This window comes from Periplaneta americana, chromosome 6 (genome assembly GCF_040183065.1).
Source record: "Periplaneta americana isolate PAMFEO1 chromosome 6, P.americana_PAMFEO1_priV1, whole genome shotgun sequence".
NCBI classification, from domain to species: Eukaryota; Metazoa; Arthropoda; class Insecta; order Blattodea; family Blattidae; genus Periplaneta; species Periplaneta americana.
Genome location: NC_091122.1, coordinates 129,488,380 through 129,514,116, shown reverse-complemented (window position 1 = coordinate 129,514,116; position 25,737 = coordinate 129,488,380). Strand labels below are relative to the sequence as shown.

Sequence of the window (25,737 nt, the reverse complement as noted above, 5' to 3'; positions counted from 1 at the left end):
TTTTCATCAACATCCGCCTCCTAGTAATGATATACTTCACTAATTATGTTTAGTTTCTCTCTGTACAGAAAGAAAAGGAAGCTGGTAAACCAAAGAAAGGAAGAGATAGGCAGCCTTCAGTAGAGAGCCGAAGCAAAATGGCAGCATTTTTGCCAGCTCGACAGCTTTGGGGTTGGTCTGGACGAGGATTTAAACGGCCGGGGGCAAAGGGACGTGGTAAAAAGGAATTCTACAAAGCTATTCAACGTGGCAAAGAAACAATACACGTGAGTAACCATTATGTAATCTTACAGAGTATAATTCTGTGTATTAATGTCTTAATCGTTTCATGTAATTTAATTATAATGAGTATATTAATATGCACGTCTTGTACAGTACTTACTAATGAAACTGCTACTTTAAGGCTCAGTTGCATAAACATCACTAGAACCCGGATTTATATGAACTAAAAGTTAATATTTTTACTCAGTATAGTTCATAAACATACAAGCCATGCCTCAACTCGTTTTAGATGCCATTGTTTTTATTCAGTATTTCCCTTTGGTATCGTTAAGGATCTTCAGTGCTGCTAACCACTACTTATAAATCAGCCGTGGTTTACAAGATGCATTGTCTAGTCCAGGGCTGGGTACCAAGAACAAATTCTACTCTCTTACGAGGAACCATGTGACTTCTCTTCAACCCCTTTCTTCCCCGCCGAACACCGCGCAGCTTTGATGCCATGACATATGAATATTAAGTGTCCCCGTTTAGAGTTTGGATTCGCTCCTGGTGCTCAGCTCACTCAACTGAGTGCGCTCCTAATATAATGGTAGTTGACATTGGACATATACGTCAACATAATTATATGCCTAACTTGGAGTCAGGCCACAAAGGGAAACAATGAAGGAGGGGGGGTTCGGTCCGGTACTGTGGATTGAATCTGGCATAGCTCAGTGCTCAGAGGGCTTGGTACGTAGAACCAAGGACCCGGGTTCGATCCCCGACGCCGGAGTGAATTTTTCTCCTCAAATATTAATTGTCAGTATTACAGATATTATTCTGTAGGACAAATTAATAAATAATATTTACAATACTGGTAATGCATACACTTTAATGGAATCACAATTTTGTGATACTTTTACAAATAATTCTCCTTTGTAATTGGGCAAGGTATACAGTCATAGAAGTAGATTATTTATTTACTTGAGCTAATTATGCATTGATAATATTTTTTACTGATAAACTTAATTTGTTTGTACATACATCCATGTGTGTTTGTTTTTGAGTGGAGATTCAATGTGTTATGTAGGTGGGTGACTGTGCTGTTTTCTTGTCAACGGGACGTCCTGACCGACCATACATTGGCCGTATTGAGTCCATGTGGGAATCTTGGGGCACAAATATGGTAGTCCGTGTAAAATGGTTCTACCATCCAGAAGAGACAAATGGTTGTCCTGCGCAACTACAGTACCCAGTAAGTTAATTTGTTATAACATGATAATTTATTTCCATCTATTTTTAATATATACTCTTTCTCATATGTATTATTGGATGTTCCAACTCTGTGATACATACTTATCTTTGAACAAATTGGCTAAGCAAAAAGTACCAGTACTGGTAGTGAATTTCTTTCTAAAAGGGTTAGAGTTGCAGTTTTTTTCTTCTTTCTCTCCTCCAAGGGTATGAAATAGGGTACACCCACTTAATTGCTAGTGGTGTGAAATAGCAGCATTAATGTTCCTATTATAGTAAAAATGTTTTTAGAAATAGCATTTTATAGCATTAATTATATGAAGAAACTAGCATAGGTCTATCGGTAATTGTTCCTATTGCCGGGAGTAGTAATATGTAAGGATAAAGGCTTATAATAACAGACTCTACACAAGAATTGGTACTCAGGGCCGCCGAGAAGGGGAGGCAAAGGGGGCAAGTGCATATGGGCCCGTGAGCAATAAGGGCCCATCAGATTAAGTGAGTCTGATTACGTACTTTTTATTATCATGAATAATTATTCCTAGATACATACGGGTACTATAAAATTTTGTAAGAACATTTGTTACATAAATTTGACATATTAACTCAACAATAGTAGAATTAATACAAGTTACCACTTCATATGTAAATATTTGACTTTTATATAATAGAATATCGGTTTCCCGCATTAACGTTCACCAACACGACACTTGAGGGCCCCGGCATTTGCCTGAACTATGTTCCTGTCATTTGTACTGAACACGTTCAATTATTTATTGGCTTGCCCTTTTTAACTACCAACCCCGCTGGCCCACCACAATATGCTAGTGGACTCTTCCAAACCGAAGTCACAGGATATGTTTTCTTTTCAGTGCATTGTATGTTTCGTGTCGAAACTTTGTCTTTTCATTGTCGTTTGTCTAGTAAATTCTGTTCATTAGTGTCACTGGTTATAGTTTAACTGCACAATGGACAAGTACAGACATAAGTCGGGAGCTGAGAAGCACAAGGAGAGACAGAAAAAATTGGAAGATATTAATATAATTGGTAGACTGCTTGAAAAATATTATGAAGACATTAACAAAGAGATCAGTGATGAGCCGAAATATTTAAAATCAATTCATGCCTCTAATTTAGGGCCTATGAATCTCCTAAATAGTCTGAGGGAATTAAAACTGGACAGTTTATTTTAAAATATTTGCATAGCCATTAGAATATTCTATACAATTCCTCTGACAGTTGCTGATGCTGAAAGATCCTTCAGCAAAATGAAGGAAATAAAAAATGTATTCAGATAAACAATGTGTCAAGAACACTGAGTAACCTTGGCCTCCTTAGTCTGGAGAGCGATCTTGCTAGATCTTTAAATTTTGATGATTTTGCATCAATGAAGTCAAGGAGAGTTGTTTGTTGATGTTGGACTGCAAGTTAGAAATTACAAGTGTTTAGGAATAATGTTTTATGAATATAATATATTGAGCTAATGTGAAGTTTTGTTAAAAGTTTTCAGTGTAATAAAAGTGTATATTTTTAAGTTCGTATCTTTGTATGGGGTTATCTTTTATTTATTTTGCAAATAATTATTATGATTAGAATAACTGGTAACTTGTAATTGTTACTTTTTTCAATGGGGATCCAAGTACAGTATTGCATAGGGGCCCATAAACTCTGTCGGCGGCCCTATTGGTAGTAATATAAGGTATAACATCACATAGGCTACTATACTTTTTTCCACAGCAAAGAAAGAAAGAAAAGAGTGAGAGAAAGACTGTGGGATGATCCGGTTAATAGGGTCACGGATAATCAGGATTCTACTGTAAAGTAAATTTAAATTATAAATACAGTACATAAAGATATATTGTTACCTTTCTTTAACAGGGGGCTCTGTTTGAATCGCCACATGTAGATGAAAATGATGTCCAGACAATCTCTCACAAATGTGAGGTGTTGCCACTGGAAGGCTACACGTGTCGACTGGGTTCTGAACCACAGCGCTATTCCACTGTTTATGACAACAATGACATCTACTACCTTGCTGGTTACTATGATCCAACAACCAGCCAACTCACAATTGAACCAGGAGTGGTTTGAGTCTTCATTTGTTTTAAACATATATTCGCAAATCATCTATTTTAAACATACTGTTAGAAATACATTGTTAAACGTGACTGTTTGCAATTTAAAGTTGCTTTTCGGTCAACTGTATACTAAAGTGACCCTATTTTATTTCATTTACAATATTTTTAAAAGCGTTGCATTAAGTTAAAAAATACGTTGACTTGGATGAAAGAATAAGAATGAATTGATAAGTAGTAATCGTCAATTTAAAGTATCTATAAAGAGACGACTAAGATATAAATACAAAACATTTTACTTTTTTAAGCACATGATTTGAAGTATGATGCAGAGTTGGTCATAATTCTGTGCACTCTTTTATTGCAGTTGAATAGATCCAGATATTTTACTTCTAAAAGTATAGCACTTAATCGTGAAGTGTATGCATTAAAATAAGATGCCCAATATACAATATACGACTTATTGTACTTTTAATTTTAAATAGATATTCACCAACACTAACGAAAAAAATATTGATGACAATATGAACAAGTTTTGGCAAAATCGTTGCTGGATATTTTAAAGAATAATTCTGAATCATATAAATTGTAATTATTGCATATATAATTCATAACTTAATACCGTTTATAATGAAGTAGTTTCTTTTAATATGTGGAAGTACATCTAAATTATCTGTGATATGAATATTTTTGATTTTCTTAGACTTTCTTTGTGAGCTTCTGCATTTGGTTATAATAAATCACGTAACTGTTTTATAGCCTGAAAAACACTCTTTTACTAAATGACTTAATAAACGTTAAACTTAATTTTAATTTGAATAGACGATTGAAAGAACTAAGGTGCTGGTTTAAATAGATTCTTCATAATAAGATGATCTGTAAGACAGATTATGTTTTCAGACTTGATTGTATTTCTAACAGGATGTTTAACATCATTAGTACGTACAATATTGCAATAAATAATCACCAAACTGAGGTATATGAAAGAAGAAAATATTAATGGTAGACCCATTTAAATAATTCTGTATAATAAGTTCAGAATTTATCTACTATTAGGTAGGTACAAAATAGTTAATGTTATATCTTTGTAGATGTTTATAGACTTAAAAATTGATAGAATTTTATTGGTTTCATAGCGTGTGTTCGTACCAGCTTATCTAGATAAAGACATTTAAAAGTTTCACTATTTTTAGTGGGGTTTCATGCACAGTGCAATTTAAAAATATAAATAAAAAGTAAGTGTATTGATTTAAAATTATTTGCACTCCATTTATTAAAACAAGAGTTCACATGAAAAATGTTATAAGCATGGATAGCAATTATTATTCAGGAAATATATTATGTTTATTATCAATATTTGAGCTACAATTTTTGTATCTACCAAATAGTAGACTACCGTGTGTGATATTACGATGTTTCATCCTTACGACATTAAGGATTATAATCTTAAAAGAAAACTAATTAATGGCGGTATTTATCCAAATACAACAGTATTTCTTATATATTATGTCTTCTTTTGTTCGTTAGTTTATTCTCGAATGAGTTTGAATGATAAATTGAATGTAAACGAAGGTAACAGAGATATACATAAAAGTTAATTACATGTATTATAATTGAAAAATTTCTTAAACGAACCCGTGCAATTTGGTTATTGTTTTATGTATTATTTTATCAGAAACGGACACTTCAGATATATTTTTTAAAGTGTTGTCTGATTATCAGAGATTTGGATAAATATTAGTGATACTTAATTAAAATGAGAGCCAGTTTATGGCTTGTTCACCTCGTTCTTTAATAGGCATGTAAGTGAACATGCAGTTTCTGTCACCAGGAAATCACTATGAGTTTTGCCAAGCAACTTAAAGTGTAAATGCACCGACTTCATCTCGTTTATTTTCTTGAGCCTGGTGATTTTTTTAACATGGCTTCTTTTTGCACTTAAACCATATCTGATGTGGTATTTTTGCAATCATTTTTATTATGAGTGTTTTGTGGAAATATAAAGGGTACCAAAAATGGTATGGTTAGTTATAGGGAGATCTTTTGAAGATTAATTTTAATTTATTTTTCCCCCCACCTTCCCTTGTGACGTATAAGTATGAAGTGTTTTGCTTCAATAAATTTCAACTGTTTTCCTGAACATACAAACACTCTGCATGGTACATAATGTATATGTTGTTTGGAGCGTGGATTATAACCTTACTTATTTTATCCATTCAAGCTACATATAAAATATACACAGATATTTTCAGTGTGTAAAAATATCTTGTTTTTATTTCTGTACATTCTTTTCTATTGTAGGGTGTATGTGTATTTCTGATTAAAAAATAGATTCATTCTGCATGCGGTAACCTTTCGATATATAAATGTGCATTAAAAGCATAGGACACAATTCTGTAGTAATTTTCAAAAAGATAAAAAAAACGGTATGCTGTGGCCCTTCATCTTAGGTTTTTAAAGTTACTTCGCACGTTGCTTTATAAATAAACAGTGCAATGTTAATATTCAAAATTATTATAATTATAATTATTATTATTACTATATTTTCCTTTATTAAAATTATTATTATTATTATTGTATATGTGAAACAAAATCAGAGTTATAATGTCTTATATTAAGCATGCAAGGTTTGGTGTGAATGAACTTATATTTTATTTTCAATCCTCTAGTTGTTCCATCTCTGATATTTCTCCCATACCAGATAGTAACTTTTTTCATCATGTTGTACCCAGTGTTCTGATGTGTTATGACATACTAAGACTTCGCGGGGAAGTTGTTTTCAAGTTGTTATATGACGTCAAACATTTTGACATGATTGTAAGTAATAATTTTCAATATAGGTAAATAGGTTTCAGAAATAATGAATATGAAATCTCTTTGAAAAGTAAATTTTTGAAGTCCCGATAGCATCTGAATGAGTCATCTTACAGTTATGAATTACTTCATATATATATTACACTTCTGTCTTTACACATTGTTTAAGTTGCATCGACTATTGAACGATTTACAGAAATGCAATATTTAATTCGTCTGTAGGATACAAGAGACTCAAGAGATTGCAAATTAGGAACATATATATAATGTAATAAAGAATATAATTCTGGTGGAAGATATACCACTCTGTGCAGACTTAAAATAGCTGATTTAAGATTGAAGCACTGTACAATGCGTATTATTGGTAAAGGTTAATTTTATATATGCACTCAAAGTGACATTCCACGTTACAGATGTAAATAATATTTTTTAAAAGAGTTTGATGATAATAGTGAAAGAATTCACACCAAATTGTTGACCACAACAATATATTTATACGTATATTATAGTAATATGTGTATTTATTGGAAAGATTTGCACTCCTTTTTGTGTAAATATATAAATTCGGTATATCTCATAATCTTAACTAACCTAAATACAGGGTCCCTATTTATAAGTCACCTGCACTAGTCATATACCGACAGAACACTCAGCAGAAAGCAAGCATGTTCTGCACTGGATGACTGTGTATGAACAACAGAAAATTCTTTCAATAAATTCACTCCTGTCTGAGAGTCTGAAAATGCGCAAATACAATTGACACATCTTGAATAAGTTCTGGGACACTTTGAATTTAAGCTGGTGTAATACTAGGTATTGCAGCCCAAATGCTGTCTTTTTATTCATCTATTTTATCTGGATTATTTTCTTATTCATTGTTCCCCAAAGATAAAAATTACACGAATTTAAACCAGGCAATGTCGCAGGCCACAATTCTCTGCTAATCGTGTTATCACCGAACATGTCTCTTATTCCATTCATTGAACATTCTTTCGTTTCGAACTTTCTTTACACTTGTTATAGCTTTTATGCTTCACATAACAGTCTTGAAGAAATATACACTGTTCTAAATAATATCAATGTACTAAAGTAATATTGGGTATAGCTCGCTCAAGAAACGATTACTGAAAACCAATGGTGGCATTGCTGTCTGTTTTGACGTTTGTATATAGGCATGCCAAGGGGGGAGAGGTGCGAGCTGATGGAAGTACTGTCTCTTCCAAGATGATGAACAGATGTGGACATTGCTGTGGAAATAAAGAACGTAGCAAGAGAAAAATTCGAAGCTAACTAAACACGCAACATATGTTTACGAATGAAATAATAATAATAATACTGTGCGATACAAGACATATATCCACATGCAATGGAACAAACTAAAGTCGTAATGTAACTATCACAATGCAAGACTGATTCTATCGATGTCATTTCTCTTCCGACTGTACTCTTGAATATCATTCAAGCTATCTCGTGACCTTTCCTGTCGCCCGCTCTTCCTTATCGCATTGTTTGATTCGCATTCCTTCCGTCGGTATTCCGTGCTTGCGAGACCTATAACTACAGAGATTCACGACTTCCAACTTGTCTCACTGGAGTCAAGTTCCTGATATCATACACTCGTGGTGTATGATTCACTGCTCATCACATTGCCTATAAGCTGGTAAATGGTACTTTTCCCCTCACCAACAGAAACAAACAGCAAATATAGATATAAGGGACTCTGTTTTGCTTATTTCAACAAGTAACTGACAATGAATAAAAAGTTAAAAGTTCAGATGCTGGGGAGTGGTGCATCAATTAAAAATAGGAATTGGGAAGTATTGTTGAAGCAAGATTTTGTTTAATGGCTTAACAAATTGAGAACAGCTTCCTGCCAAATAGAAACAGAAATAATTCCTTTAAAATAGAATATTATATTTTTTTTACACGACTTACAATGAACACTACATAAATAACACAGTGATGTATGCGATAAGTAGCCAATGTTATGTGATTCAGTTCAGCATATGATTTTTTTGTTACTGTCACCTAATCTGTCACTGAATGTTGATAGTGACAGAATTTATGTATGTCAGTTTCATCTTGTCTTGTAATTACTTGAGAAGTACCTGGTCACTTGACACAATATGTACAGAGTTAAAATGCTTGTAAAGATAAAACTATTAATTGTGCTAAATGCGTTTGCCTTCTTAAACACGATAATTAATCTTGGTGTGTTTTGTCGTACAAATATAAAAAGAATAATAACATGAACCAGTACAACATTTCTATCTATACAGAGTTCGCAGTGATTACACATAATATACATATGGAGGCAATTTAAGAGCTGTTTAAAGATATAGATAGTCCCCGATCAAGCGACTGTGCAAGGGGGACAGATTACAATGTGAGAGATACTAATGAATGCTGAATCTCATCTCTGCCTCTAATCTACTATGTACAATATAAAATGGAGAAATTATGATGGGGCAAAGAAGAAGATTGCATTAGTGAAGGAATAGTTCTTGAACACACCGAATGCAGCCTGTTTACAATGGATGTGATCTGGAGAATATATCGGGTTACAGAATCCGATCCTCAACTTTTTAAACTTGAATAATAATAGATATCTAGAATCTCTTGATATACATATATTTTATTCTTGTAACTACTTTATGATAAGCTATTATTGTGTGTTTAACATGGGTCAGATATCCACTAGCCTACTAGTCCCGGGGACGCAGATGAGGTACAGTTGTGCTGTATTATAGAGGGAGTCACTTTCCTTTACTCCCTACCCCCATGTAGCTCAAGTGGATCGGTTATTTGACTCAGATGAGTTGTTCCAATACTTTCGTTCATTTTATTCAATATAGAGGAAGAGTTTACTTTTGATAAACATAACATTGCCTTGTGAAGTGTAAGTGAGTGCTGAGTACATACATTGTACATGGGCTCCATTAGTAGTGTTTCTTGAACATTGCAGTGACTGGTTTACTTTTTTTTTTCTCAGAAGTAACCAATTGGTACCAGCTGCTTGACCTTCAACTCGTATAGGACCATATAGGAATACTGTATATTGTACCGTACATGACACATAATGCAGATTTTTTTTTCCGTTGAATTTACAGATTGCTTATTTTTGTCATTAGCTGATTTTTTCCTTACATGTTCTCAAGTCATCTTAATGATGGCTGCTGTAGTAGAATTGGAAGAAGCTGAATGAATATGTGGATGTCTGGATGTGTATGGTATAGAGACATGTGATAATATGTTGTTTTTTAGAGTTTAAGTATTTTTCTAAATTTACATTTTAGAGCCTCCTTGCTAGTTGATATGACAGCCACACACTGTTCTCTCTAATGGAGGCGTCCACTGTCTCCTTGAAAATGTTTTACGCTTTTAGTTTTTTACTTCATAACAAAAATCATTCTCCCAAAGCATTTATTGTTCAATGTGGTAGGTTTTATAGATTGTATACTATAGGATTCTTTATTATTATTATTATATCAAAATACGCTTATATCATAAAAGAGCTGTAGTCTTTATTAGGTGCTGTTAAGAGTATTTTTAAATGTGTTTTTTATGATTATTATAATTATTATTATTATTATGAAGTGGAATGCTTCAAAGTGAGTGAAGGTAAATATGTAACGTCACAATTGCCATGTTGAAAAAAAAAATAAGGGTGCTATGCGGAGTATTGCAAGAGCTGAATAAGGTGATTTGTTTTTAAATGGCAACCAGTAGCACAAGATGTTGCTATGTTGGTTACAAAAACATTTTTTTATATACAGAGGGAAATGTAAAAAATAATTAAAACGATAGGAATGATAAATCCCATATTATTATTAACACTGATCAGTAAATTGAGCAGTGCTTTAAAATGAGAAAAAGCTTAAAATTATACTCCGTATTTATGTTCCAAAACAAAGCAGGGTGAAAAAAATAAGATAAGATTAAATGACGAAGTATTCTTACTTGACCTTTTGTACATAACCAGGCTGTATATAGTGAAACTGTAAGAGAACATAAAAAAATACAGAATTCTGGCAATGAGACTTCTTTTCTTATTTTTAAATATTCTTAATAACTATCCAGTTCTCATCCTGTGTTTTTTTTCTCTCTCTGTGTGGTCGGGAGGGGAACATCCCTGTGCAACGCGACCTGAGGTCTATTGTGCGCCCCTGGGATGAGTTGCAAGCCCACCGACCTAACCTCTAACACCCTAACAACCAGTCCCGCCATCCCTCCAAGTCCATGTACCATTCCATCCAACAGCTCCCCCACATTCCCCCCTCAAATGGTCTGAGGTGTACGCTCTCCCGTCTCCTCAACAGCCTGAGGTGGGAAGGGAGTGGGTTCCGCTGCTGGGTCACCAGCTACCAAGCTTTGACATATCCATGGAGGCCAGCTGAGAGTGTCAGAAGCTTCAGAGGGCCGCCACAGGTGCGATCTGAAAACCAAGGAAGACAACTGCAATGATAAGGAAAGGATGATGAGGGAGGGGAAGGAAATGGCGAGAATGTGTGGGATTCCATACGCCTGATAAAGTTACCTGATATTCATCCATAGGAGTGAAGGAAAAACCCCGAAAAACCTCACCCAGGCAACTCGCCCTAAGCGGGTATTTGAACCCTGGCACGCTGGGATCGGGAGCGAACACGCTGCCATGAGACCACAGCGTTGCATTTTGAATATAGTTGTTTACTTAAGTAGTTTAATATAATAAAATATTGATTTGTGGTGTCAGTGATATAATTTATTTATCTTAGATTATGATGTATATACCAATTTGTTTTATTACATTTATTTTTTTTTATTTGTTTTTAGGGTGAACCATCTTGTGTTTAATCTGACAAGTTATCAATAAGCAAATAGTTTCTTTCACTTGTTTCTATGTAAAAAATAATCTTCCACAGAACTTGATTTCATTGAGGCATATTCGAGTGAGTTAGCTGCTGGTGTTTGTGTAATTGGAGTTTATCTTCTTCTGTCTTCCCAAGCTGTGTTGGTGTATTTCAAAGATTCTTCCTATACAATAGTTAAGTGAGCTTTTTTTTCGGAGGAGGGACCGCAGGCAAACATCGCAGCCTTAGGCTTATTGTGCATCCTACTTATGTTGGAATGATTGTTGAAGTTCATTAGGATCTCTCTTCAAGCGCATGATTCACTGCATGGTGTCATCGCATCTATTCAGCCACAGCATCCAGTTCTGACTGGAGACCTGATACTCCGCCTGGCTGTGAAGTTATTCTGTGACCTCTTCAGATTAATGGCATCTGTTCGTAATTCATATGCCTGAATCTGCTGCATCCTCAACCAGAAGAACATGTCGCCATTGATTCCACGACTCACTAAGGCGCCATCTATCCAAGGGAGCTACACTCTTCTGGTCACCTGTAGTATTCATTTGTATCCAACAAACTTTTATTGTAAATGATTTCCTATGTTTTTGTATCATTTATCTTAATGTTTTTTTTTTTTTTACTTTCAAATTGTCACACAATTGTTTTTAATGATTATTCTTTATGAATTGATTAGTAGGCTGATCTATTCGAACCCTTATTTAGGGCGGCTTTTTAAATTTAATTTTAAATTCTCTCCATTAAAACCCTTGCATATTCGCTGGATATGTGCAGATCCTGCAGACAGATTCTGGATCCACATCTGCCATGCCCTCCTGGTCGATCTGTAAACTATTGAAATGTTTAATGGAAATAATACTAATGAAGGCGAAATGAGTCCGAGGTCCAACGCTGAAAGTTACCCAGCAATTCTGCTTCGAATGGTTGAGGAAAAACCTCAGAAAAAACCTCAACCACATAACTTGTCCCGACTAGGATGTGAACCCAGGCCCGCTCGTTTCACGATCAAGAAGGCTTACCATTACTCCACAGCGGTGGACTAATGGGCTTACTTGTGATAGTGTTTTCAGACTTTTTCCAGAACAAATCTGCTGGTTTTTGGATTCAAAGGAATACTCATTATTTGCTAGAAATGCAGTACAATCTTTTTTCCACAACTGGGAGTAAATGTTGGTTTTTACATTACCAAATCGAGGGAGAAATACTATAATGTTTTCTCTCTAGGGAGATGTGCTGAATAAAATAGCTCCAACAAAGTTCAGTAATAAGAATTTCAGAAATAAAATGCGACAATTTACTTCTGGTCGTGGAAAAAATAGTATGTACACCACAGAATCGAAACACAATTTTTTCCTCAATACATTTGTAGCTTTCTGGATAAATCTCTCGTGCTACAATAATGTACCTCGGGAAAAATCTTTTGTTTCTTTCTCTCCATGTATAATATACTATTTTGTCTTTCACAACATTGTATCATATTTACCCAAATATTCTTACTTATAAATGGCTTTTAAGGAACCCACAGGTTCATTGCAGCCCTCACATAAGCCTGCCATCGGTCCCTATCCTGCGCAAGATTAATCCACTCCCTATCATCATCATATCCCACCTTCTTCAAATCCATTTTAATATTATCCTCCCATCTACGTCTCGGCCCTCCCAACTAACACTCTATATGCATTTCTGGATTCGCCCATACATGCTACATGCCTTGCCCACCTCAAATGTCTGGATTTAATGTTCCTAATTATGTCAGGTGAAGAATACAATGCGTGCAGTTCTGTGTTGTGTAACTTTCTCTATTCTCCTGTAACTTCATTCCTCTTGGTCCCAAATATTTTCCTAAGCACCTTATTCTCAAACATCCTTAATCTCTGTTCCTCTCTCAAAGTGAGAGTCCAAGTTTCACAGCCATCAGAACAACTGGTAATATAACTTTTATAAATTCTAACTTTCAGCTTTTTTGAGAGCAGAGTGGATGACGAAAGCTTCTCAACCGAATAATAACAGGCATTTCTCATATTTATTCTGTATTTAAATTTTTCCACCTCTTCAAAGGATAAATTTCCAATTTTTATATTTCGATTTCTACAATATTCTGGTCACGAGACATAATAATATACTTTGTCCTTTTGGGGTTACGTAAACCTAATAAATTTAATTGTGAAAGTACTTTAATTTTTTCTGGCAGGTAGTCTTCAGTGCACTCAATTAGTACTAATCAAAAAAAAAAAAAGTTTGAGGACCCCAGAGATAAAAGGGGCTTTGAAAGAGAGAGCTTGTAAAAGATTCATTTATAATAATAGTTTTATTAGTTATTTTGTACAATTTATAATGAAAACACAATCAGTTTTACATTGTTATTCTAACTTTACTTCAGTAGTAGTTTGTTGCAACAAGAGCTATAAAAATTAGCTGAGGATTATGACTAAAGAGCAGGAAAATATTTTTAAAAATGTTGGTAAAATATGAAAAAATTCGAAATTTTCTTAAAAAAAATAACGTATCCTAGTTAAATATTTAACTATGCATTGATTCAATACAGTACAATGTTACAATACATTAATGAGACTTATACTGTACTCTATTTTAACAGTAAATTATAATTTCTGCAAGAGATTGTACAGTCTATCAGTAAGAATGATTTTGTACAATGAAAAGCTGTGCTCTACGTCATATGATGTGATAGGAGAAAACATTCTGTATGTTTATGTTTGCAGGAATAGATTGTTCTTATCTTCTAGTGTGTTCCCTGCTTCAAGCAATACAGAATAAGACGGGTTCTTTTTCAGCACATTTTCCATTTTGGATGGAGTCCTCTTTCCCACTTGTCTGGGTAATACCTTGACCGGTACCTTAAAATACTGATATTCTCAGATTCTTTATGGACACAAGTTATTATAGTTGTTTCAGGTTGATACAGCTAGCACATGCTTTAAAGGGATGCGAGATGTTATAATAACGTTTTAATCATGCGTCGGAATAAAGGCAATGTGTGCAATGATGAAAATTGCAGTAACAACAAGTTTAAATCTCCGAATTTGTCGTTCTTCAGATTCCCTAACGACCAAGAGAAAACCATAACTCAGTCATAACCAATAATCCCCGTTGTAGGTAGCCTACGTATTGTGTTCTATACAACACTATTTTATTACTTATCAGTTACCTACTTGTATGTCAGGAAGGACAGTTTAAATAAAAACAAAGTAAATACCTGTTACAGTATATTGTTTTTTTTGCAGAGATCATATGTGTAAATGTGTAACCATTCCGATTTTGGGTAATGCATCTACAGTTTTTAATGCAAGTAATTCCATAATTTTTGTATTCGTGTTTTTTTCTTTATATTTTTCAAAAGTTGAATGTTATATAGCATTCAAGTAGGTATCATGGTGTTAATTTTGCAAGAATTCATGGAGTATAGTAATCCTTTTGCAAAATATTCACTTCTTGAATAAATCCAAACTGTGTCGATAAATTTCTGATGTGTTCGTGTAGATTCATGTGGCAGACGTATTAAGTTCTCAAGAAATAAAAGAACCTTTTTAAATTTAATATAAAAAGCAATCTTTTCTGCAATAATTTGCATGACTGTTATTGGTGTTGATTTTACATTCCCAGTGATTATTTGAGCCATTCAGTGCAGAAGTGGTGTAAGTCAAAATCAGGTAATGAGGTTTAAAGTAAAAATTCTGTAAAATACAGCTCAAAGTAGCAATTAATATATCTTTCGTGCTATTCATTGACTATTAATAGTTTAAATACATTCAATATTAACTTGCCATAAAAATTTAAACCATAACATCAGCACTATTTGTGACTCAAAATAATAAAGGAAATATCGGTTGTTAAGAAATGGAAAAATAATTAATTTCATATTAATGTTTAAATCCTCCCCTTTTCTTTATTTTCAAGTTTACCTCAGCGGCCGAGTTTACCCCAATTTGCGGTATGCAAAATCGTTAATTTCTCAGGAAATAGGGAGAGGAGTTCACCATGCGATGTACCCTACGAGATATTCCCTACAATTTTGAAGCTGCTACGTAATTTTTACTCTTCTCACAGGAAATACAAAGTTCCAATGATTCATAAATATATTTAGGAATGAATTGAATTAACCGACCACGCAACGAACAATTATATTATTTCAAACCATGATACGTGATCAGGGCCATGATTCAGTTGTAAGGAGCAGAAAGAATTACGTTTATTCCCAGCTTCTGAAACTTGTAAATTAACTGCGTGTGAAATTTTTCCAGGATTCTAAAGTAGAATTAATAAGAACCATATACACTTATTGTATAGCATATAAATATAAAATAAATTACGCAAAACCCGTTTTCTGATGTGTTATCATATGTCGTGTGCACACTTTTAACTTGCCTGCCGCTAGAGGGCTACTGTCGCGCCAGCTGTCAAATGTTGGCATATTTTATACGTATGAGTTGCGTGACTGTATCTATTAGACTGTGATATTATGATGATTCTCACTTGTTCAGATTTTATTGCATTGACATAAATTCCTGTCCCTGCCCATGTTGATGACTTGATCCACACTTCCTTGGTACAGTAGGCTGCATAATCCTATGTTAATATTTATTATTCTTGTAAACACAGGTGGCGGCGTCCCTATCCAAGCTCAAGCTCGTCTGTTTGTGGAAGACAATTCAGCTGGAAGTTTTCACTATTAACGTTTAAATCATATGGTTTTATCCCTGCAAATATTCTTTATACTCGTTCGTAATATATGTTGATAAAGAAGTGAGTGTGCGAAGTATTCAATGAGATTTCTTAGATATTTGTATAGATTACGGCAGAAAAAGAATAGTAGGTTAATAGAAAGAAAAAAATAATGAGTATAACGAACAGTGTGGATAGCGCTGAAAGATATTCTGTTCATTTGTCGGGACTGAACTACTGTATCCTATTTGAAGATAAAAAAAAGCAAGAACAGTAATATTTCAACGTACATTAAACACCCTAAAATGCTATCAAGATTAACTTCATATTAAGTGGCGAGTTTTTAATAATTTTCAGTTTCCGTGAAGTGTAATGCGAGATTATTTCCATCTTATACTGTAATACATGCAGAAACATTGGTTTCATCCTGAGGGAGAAAAGGTAAAGTGACACCTGTTGGATCCGTTATCTAACCAAGAGCTGTTCTCTAGGACTGTGTGTTTGTGCGTGCGAAGTATCAATCCTACTACATTCACGTTACAAAGTGAGGTTTTAAACATTTATATTTACCATAATACGGTACCGGTATTTTATTTTTCGCAGTTGGTGCTATATTATAGGTACCGTAATATTCATTAAGGTGCCTGGAAAAGTTTTTCAGCAAAGTCTTGAAGATATTAATGCTTTCGTGAGATTAGTGTAAATATAAACGTTTATTATTACGACTTTATTTGGTTGTGTTTGTGGACGCCATTATCTAGAAATGTTACACAGGAACTCATATTAATATAATGTGTAGTGTAACTTTTAATACAGAACAGTGTTCTGTATCGACGGAGGAATTCGGTTGTTGTGCACATCGAAGCGTCATTTTTATGCAGACGGCATTATTCTCTTCGGAACTGGGGTGAGTTTGAAATGTCAATCAATATAAAAGTAGAATAACTTGGCTCATTTGACAGACGGCCTACCCTGTTGCGTGTGATGAATACGGTACTCATACTGTGTAGTTGAAGTTGAATACTACAGTAGAGGAGGCAAGACCTGTCCTGTGACCATCTTGTAAGGAGGAGGGACCCGAAGGCTTACACTGCAGCCTGAGGCTTATTGTGCTTACCACTCCCGCGCTTTTACCATATACCGTGGCTATCACCAAAGGGGTAATGGAGGGGTAAGATAGATTCGTATATTATTAACTATAATGAAATAAACGCTCTTTCTGGTAGCTCATTCTTTCCCTTCTCGCATAGCTCATATGCCAGGTCTCGTCTCCTCATCTATACCTGATTGATATTCGCGTTTGAGTTAATATTAATTATTCAGCATTCAAATTATTCTATTTATTTTATAAAATATGGGTACTAGATCGTAAGTCTTCAGGTAAAACTGAACTTTTAATAACGCCACAATCTCTCATGCTTTCTTTTTTTGAAAACGGTTGAATTACATATAGCCAACATAATTTAACAATTTTATTCAATGTTGAATGAATGTAAGCCCGTCAAGCCAAGACCGTCTCCATGGAGACAGTCAAACATAACCTGCAACATGATTCGTTTAGTGCTGAGAGGTTTAGTGGTTCCGGAATCCGCTTCAAGAACTCATAATTGAATCAGTGAGTAGAAAAAGGGAATAACTACTTTGAACCCAACTTTTCAGGAAACAAAAAAAACTTTCTACAGCTTTTCTGTTAAGTTTGATTTAAATGTTGTCAACAGTAAAAATGTTCACTATTGTTTGTAGTATATATATTATTATCAAATTTTGCTCTATGCCTTGTTAATATTTGTATACAAGTTTTTTACATTTTAAAACTTATTTCCTTTTTCCACTCAATAATCATACACTTACTTTATTAGCTTCCTAACCTCTCCTCCATTTTTTTTTCTTCTTTAAAAATGTATATAAATGATTAAATAGGTCAATAACGACTTCCACATTACAATTTTAAGGAAAAAAATATACAGGGTGAATCAAAAGTCTAGAACCATATAAATATATTCTATATGCTTGATTTTCGATTACTATATGTGTTATCAGTATGCTATATGTGTTATCAGTATGCTCTACCAGTGACACATTCGATTCTAGCTCTCAGCTATTTCAAAAGCCGCCATTTTGAATGCAACTTCGAAATTTTAAATGGAAAGGGGGTCATGTAGATATTCATTCATTTATTTTATTCCATAGATCTTACATGAGCAATGAAGCTTTAAGATGTGGAACATGTCAACATTTTACAATATTACAATTACAATTTTTACAAATTTTCATAGTTTTACAATTTAGTAATTTTCTACAATTTTTACAATGTTGTACAATTTTTTTTACATTTTGGCGAGATGTAGTGAGATGAAATGAGGTCCGAGGATTCGCCAAAATATTACCCGGCATTTGCCTTTTCGGTGGGGGAAACCTCGGAAAAACCCAACCAGGTAATCAAATCAAAGGGGGTAATCAAATCAAAGGTGTTGATGCCAAGGACTCGCCATAGACCATCCGGCTTCAGTCCCACGGCTGTGGAAAACCTCGGAAGAAACCAAAGTCCAAAGGGGGATCCAACCCAAGCCCGAACGCAGCTCCGGATCAGCAGCCCAGCGAGTCTGCCGACTGAGCTACATCGATGGCTCTACTAAAAGTATACAATACATAGCCAATCAGATTATTAAATTTACAAACGCAAACGATCATTCATAAGTTGAGCTATATTATAATACAAAACAATTTAATTAAATTTAAGGCGTAAACAATTCAACCAGTTGTGATATACAGAAATTGATAATACATATCATGCAAACTACTTCAAATTACAAACACAAACAATTTATCAGTAGAGCTATATAGATTACTATTTAATTTAAAGCATATACAATTCATCGGCCAAAACTGTACAAATATATACAATACAAAGTAGCATACTTTCATTAAGCTATACAAATTTGTGCAATTAATATCAAGTAGATTAATTCAATTTATAATCATAAACAATTCATCAGTTGAGCTATACATATTACCATTCAATTTACAGTAGGTCTATATACAATTCATCAGTAGAGCTACCATCAATGATTGATTACATTTCCAGGGAAATGGCGTACACATAGGCTCAACAGTGATGTCTCTTGTTTCACCAGCAAGGTCAATGTTATGCCTTCCTCAGTCAGTGCAGAGCTTCCAAAGGAAGTGGAAACGTGAATCTAGTGTAGGTATGCCTCGTCGACGAGGAAGGTCGCAATATCAGCACGTGAATGAGTTCGGGGGGAATGATTGTTCTCCAGTAAGCAGGTTTGTCATACCGTGATATTTCGGCTCGTACAGGGTATGCTGCTATGACAGTGACGCGTGTGTGGAACCAGTGGATAGAAGAGGGTCATACACAGAGACGAGCAGATACTGGACCACGTAATGTGACCACAGCACGGGATGACCGCCATCTTATCCTCTTGGCCGTGACGGACCGTACAGCTTCATCCACAATGTTGAGTCGACGTTGGAGTATTGCATCGGGTGTTGATCTATCTGCCGTCTTTTGAGGGATGGACTAGTGGCTCGCATGCCGTTGCGACGGCTTCCATTGTCCAGAAACCACCAACGTCTCAGGCTATAATGGGCGTGCTGAGTAGCAAAATTTAGTGTTTTCGGACAAGTCATGCTAGTTCTAGCTACTTGTCCTACAATGGTGGTTGCATACATGTTAGACCCTACCGTGGTGAACACAATCTGAGAGCCTGCATTGTTGAGTATCATAGCGGAGAAACGCTAGTGTGATAGTGTGGACGCCATTGGATACAATATGCGATCTCGCCTTCTACGTATTCAGGGCAATCTGAACAGCAATCGCTACATTAGGGAGGTTTTAGTGCCCGAATTACTGCCCCTCCTTCAGGCAACTCCACATGCCACATTTCAGCAGGACAATGACCGGCAACATGTGGCGAGGATTGTGCAAGCCTTCTTTTGAAGAACGATGGGTATCCTCTTCCTGGCCTGCACGTTCGCCAGACATGTCGCTCATCGAACATGTCTGGGAAATGGTTGGTTAGCAATTTGTTCGTCATGGTCCTCCAGCACCGACCCTTGACTCTTTGTGTATTCGCATACAAACTGCGTGAAGGGAGATTCCCCATAAACATATCCAGTCTCTCTTTGATTCCATGCCACGACGCTTAGAAGCTCTGATGGCAGCGTTTGGTAGCTTCACACCATACTGAAATCTCACGGTCACAGATCAGGTACAATTCTGTAATTCTAATCATTTGTATATTGTTATGTACCTAATCTAAGGTATCAATTTCATTTCAGTCACATGTATCTTTCTTGGTGTTGCAATTTCCACAAACATTTGTGTACATTAGATTTCCAATTCAGACAGTGTAGCTTCTCGACTTCTCGAAATATTTCTTCATAGGGTCTAACAGATGTCACTTCAAAGGATGCTTTCCTTTGAAAAATATTCAGTTACCAAAAGAAAGATTCCATTTGTTGCTAGTAGCCATAACAACGTGTTTTCCATGCTTGGTTTTTGTTTTGTCATACAAGAAATATTTGCAAGTTTCTAACAGTTTTATTGTTAGTGTTATAATAGTGTCTATAGTCTACAGTGATTTGTTTTCATAAGTTCACGTTTTCTTTTTTTCAGTCGTCATCTTTATTTACTAGTGCAGGTTAGGTGTGCACTGCATGGTAGTGTATATAAGAGTAAGTTCTGCGTATAATAAGCAACGCCTATATATCTCAAAATGCCTAGAAAATAAAAAAGATAGAGTTCTTGTTTATTATTATCATCCCAAACTTTGAAGTCAATTTTCTCCACTTTCAGTTTTTGTAAATTTTTCATTGCTAAAAATGCTACTCTTCCTACAAATTTTGTACTACATGCATGATTTTTTTTTGTAGAGGTTTCTGAATGTGTTCTTAACAAAACTTACTATCAGGATTCTACCTAACATTCCTATTTTATTTAATATTCATTTTCATTTATGCTCGAGTTGATTTTTTTTTTTTTTTTTTCCATTTTTACACTTTAGTGCACAAAATATTTTTTATTTTATTTTTAGTAGAAAAAAAGGAAAAATTGCATAGTAAGTTTTCTTTCCGAGGGTCTGACAAGTATGTAGACAAAATTTCAGGCCAAATTATTTGAATTTGTGGGAGGAGTAGCAATTTTTCAAAAGCTAAATCTACACAATTTAAAATTACAAAATTATTAATAATTCATATATTTCTGCATCAAATGAGACGAAACTTTGTACACAGACTATTTCTATACAGTAGGACAACTGTACAAAATTTCAGAGATCTACATCGAATAGTTTAGAAATTTCAAATTTCACATCAGTGTACCCTTAAAGTTCTGACTCGGTTATTGAAATATATTTCAGGAAGCCCATCCTACGGATATGATGAATTATGTAAATATAAATACACCCAAGTCACAAAGACGACGAAGATTATTGACTGACAGTTGCAGGATTAATATCTTTGATTATTTCATGTTATACCACAAGAATGCTGGTAATTACGTTTTATCATTTATATTTGTCTTTATCCTTGTTACTCTTAGGCTCATGTTTGGTTGTTTTTATGTTATATAGTAAAAAATCTTAGTTTTTTTTTTACGATTGCGTTCTATCAGCATTGCTTTCCGTCCGCCTCAAGATGGCGGCGAGCGATCGCTTTAATTTGAGTCCAGTCATATCACAGTCTACTATATACAGTCGCGAAGCTTGAGGTGATATTTTGCAAATCTCGTGATAAAGCGCTCCAAGCGGTTAGCAACTAGAGACAATAGACTGTCCACGGTCGACTTTGGACTGTGTCGTATTTCCATCGAGTGCTAGCTCGTTGCGTACTTCACATTGATGCTTGTGAAATGTTCGTTATTGGTTGTAATGAAAATGTTAATGGCTAAAATACAATAATTGGAATAATAATATTTTACTAGAGACGTAGAAAAATTAAGTTTGTTTTCATGAAATTTATTGATCACGTTTTATTTTCAATTCTGGTGGGATTATTAGTGCTTAGACCTACTTTTTTTTTCAAGGGATATGTTTTTAATTATAGCTGTTAATTTTGTTGTTATTTTTATTTGTTACTTTACTAGAGACGTAGAAAAAGTCTGTTACAATGAAATTTACTGATCACGTTTTATTTCCAATTCTGGTGTGATTATTATTGCTTAACCTCATCCCACTTTGTTAACTACGTAAGCCTTCACTACAAGTACCGGTACACGTAAGTTACTCCATTAATTCATATTTATATTATTATTGTTGTAAAGGGAAATGCAAATTAATATTTATTGGTTTCATAGTTAATTATCGCTATAATCTTGAATGAGTGAAGCGATTATAGTAAATTTCAGTTCGCTTTGCACAAACAAATTAACCTATTTCTTGCAGGTATCTTCGAGTTTATGGTGGAATTTAATATACTTCATTAAAATAATAAATTAACTTTATGAATTTAATATTTCAATAATGGAAGGAAGGTGTTAATTTTTCCAAAAGAACACGACAACGAAAGTGTAACATATTTTGTCGTCTGCTAGGAGAGAGATCTGCGATGATGAAGCGATAGTAGCGATTCTAGTGGTGGGCAACTACCCATGTTTGCATTTTTACTACATATTGAGCTTCGCGACTGTATATAGTAGACTGTGGTCATATCTTCTGCGCAGCTGGCAGTGTGGGGACTTGCATGACAGTAGCGTTGCGATCGGAAAAAAAAAACAACTGAATGTCACATAGCGTGGTAGCCCTGTTGCTATGGTAACAACGGTTGAGTTGCCAAAGTTACAGTTCCCACGTGGCGAGTGCTTATAGCTCTCTTGGCGACATTTATTGTGCACATAATGTTAGCATTGGTACATTTCGTCATTGATTCTCTGTCGATTTTTGTATTGTTTTCTTACCTTCGCGCCAATTGTCAATATTTTAACGTCAGCCATCTAACATCAATTGCTAGCTTCCATCAGCTGACAGCGTGGCAGTCCATATTGGAAACATAGCGCTGTAGTTCCAAGTCCGGCTGCTTAACTGTCATGTCCCATCTTAAAAAAAGAACAGGTATAGAATATTACGCTAAACTGGAGAATTAGCTACAGTAGCTTCCAACCTAACCGTTACGGTTACGACCAAATGGAACTAAATACACAATGTTGCCAACATAAGGGCATGATGTCGGCCTGTGACGTTAGAAGGATAAATTTGTTTTCTTCTTTCTCTCTACCTCCTTCGTTCTGAACATTACTGAGAGATAGCACCACTGTTAGCGACAAGGTTAGGTAGGGTTTGATGAGGAGATACATATATAATTCTAAATTAGATATGGACAGTGATAAGGCATATTAATATTTTGAAATAGGCTTATATTCTCGTTAGGATTATGTTATCCTTTAAAAGTATTTTGAAATATATTCTCATTAGAATTATGTTGTTCCCTTTCAATATTTTAAAATATATTGACGTTAGCATATATACTGTTATTTTTCTTATTAAGAAAGAAACTTGTCTTCGACTATGTTTCACTCTCCCCGGCGGCGTAAATATTGCGAGTAGGTCACGTGCCTTAGACGAGGGGATAGCTAAATGATAGGTTATGAGGTTATGGAATGTGACAAGGTCAGAGAGGGTTTGATGACGGGACAGATAAGTGACATGAGGTTATGGAATGTGACAAGGTCAGAGAGGGTTTGATGACGGGATAGATAAGTGACATGAGGTCGAACCAGAGGAGGTATGGATTAAGATAAGAGGGTGGAAACAGTCCAAGCGCTCTTAATCTACTGATGTAAATGGGACCTTTGTGCTACTTACCTTTAAATTTGATTTTCCGAGAAATGGCTGACAAATTTAGCCTGGAGCGCTCAGGAACAGGCTTCTTCATGTGTCGCAAATCTGTGACGCAGGCCTTCCAAACTTACTTCAGCCATATTTAGGATTTTATAACCTTCCAAAATCATCACCGTCGGCCGGATTTCAATCCATGAACTTTGAATCCGACAGTCAGCCTTTAACTGCTAGACCGCAGAGGATGACTCTCTCTCTCTCTCTCGCTCGCTTAAATCGAACTATTTTGATGAGAATAAAAAAATTAATGCCCAGGTTTTTGAGCACAGATGCGCTGTATCTATTCTGTTACTATTGATCTTTAAAAGTTTTGGATGTGGTAAATCTTTGTCGTTCTTGAACATCGCAGTCTTATGTCAACTATGTATTAATTGGTTGATCAAGTTTCACAAATATCCGCTAGATCCACAACAGTGTTTTTTATATAATAATTTATTGATCGATCAGCGCACTTAGCGCTATACAGACTATTTCTAAATGAAACACAAATACAATATGTCACATAGAATTGAGGGCAGCCTAGATTGGGGCTCCTCAGTGAACAAAGAATTGTTAATAAATTATATTAAGGTACACCGGGGTAAGTGGAATCCCTAAATTCGTAAGTGCAACTTTAACCTATCATTAATCCTATAATTTTTGAACAAATTTCTCAAAGTTTTGTATAACGACCCATTAAAGTATGCTGAATGAAGGATGTAATTTTGAGAACAATGAATACAATGATCTCTTCTGAAAATTCATTCATTTTTTTTTTAGTTTTCCATGGGTTCCACTTGCCACAGACTTTTACTTTTTGAGAGCAACAGAAACTTACAAGACAGACTAGAGTAACTCTAATCATCATTCAGCCAATGTTGTACGAAATAAATTAAATACTGAAACCTGGTTGGGTTTTTTCCGAGGTTTTCCCCAACCATAAGGCAAATTCCAGGTAATCTTTTGGCGAATCTTCGGGCCTCACCTCAATTGTAGAAAATTGTAAAAAATTTGTAAAAATTGTAATTGTAATCTTGAAAAATTTTGACTTGTTCCATATCTTAAAGCTTCATTGCTAATGTAAGATCTATGGAATACAATAAATGAAATGAAAAAAAAAAGAAAATGAATTTGCCTCGTTTCTCAAAAACATTAGGTGGTAAAAAGTTGACAATTTCATAATCTAGAATGATACTTTTGTCGTCTATGTTGGGCCATCGAAAGGAGGTTGATGCTATCCTTCTAGGAAATTTAGCTTCCAGGCAAGCACCAACTTTTGTCAATTGACCAACAAACAACGATTTTTTCCTTTGTAAACTTCACAAGAACCCAATCATATACTGAAGTATCTGCAACATTTTTGGTTACAACCTCCATGAAGTTTGATTCTTCCTCCACCTCTTCAACTTCGTCTTGAAAAATTAAAATCATCTGCCTCTGAACACTTTTTATCTCTTTAATGTCATCATTAGACTTCGTTGAATTGCCACACTCAGCATGCAATCAGGTTGCCGATGTACGGTAGTAGCCTATAGAGGAGGTGAGCGACCGCCAGGTCTCGTAGTATAAGCAGTTCATGTTAAGAGTTGTGACCGGTCCAAATAGATAGAGCAGCTACAGCTAATGTATACCTATGTAAGCACTTGTTTTTGCATTAGGTTGGAATAGTCAAAGCTTAACATCTGTTCAGTGCAGACAAAAATTCAATCAAACATACTAAAATGAGAGTGTTGCTGTTCCAAATAATTGCCCCTGGAAGCCAGTCTTGACCCGTTGGGGAACGTGGTTGGATGCTGTTAATTATTATGCAGAACATTACGGCAAAATAATGGAGGTAATAGATGCATTGGATAGCACAGACAGTTCCGCTGTTGTAGCTGTAAAATCATTGCCTTCTGAACAGCTATTGGAAGATATTCTGTTCATTGATTCTAATTTTAAAATCGTGTCCAAAAGCATCATCCTGTTAGAATCGTCTAAACTACAACTCTCAGAAGCCCTTAATATAGTGGATAAAGTATCACAAACCGTTAT

At 34.9% G+C, this 25,737-nt stretch overlaps 1 protein-coding gene across 1 annotated transcript in view; it reads left to right on the top strand.

Annotated features, from left to right (window-relative positions):
• The window catches only part of wge (winged eye), a 705,384-nt gene extending 695,000 nt beyond the window's left edge, over positions 1 to 10,384 (top strand). The window contains exons 26-28 of the mRNA XM_069828951.1: positions 54 to 266; positions 1,292 to 1,456; positions 3,334 to 10,384. Of these exons, the coding sequence (XP_069685052.1) occupies positions 54 to 266; positions 1,292 to 1,456; positions 3,334 to 3,546 (591 nt within the window). The 3' untranslated portion in view covers positions 3,547 to 10,384. The remainder of the gene's footprint in view (positions 1 to 53; positions 267 to 1,291; positions 1,457 to 3,333) is intronic.
• Positions 10,385 to 25,737: the final 15,353 nt, after the last annotated feature.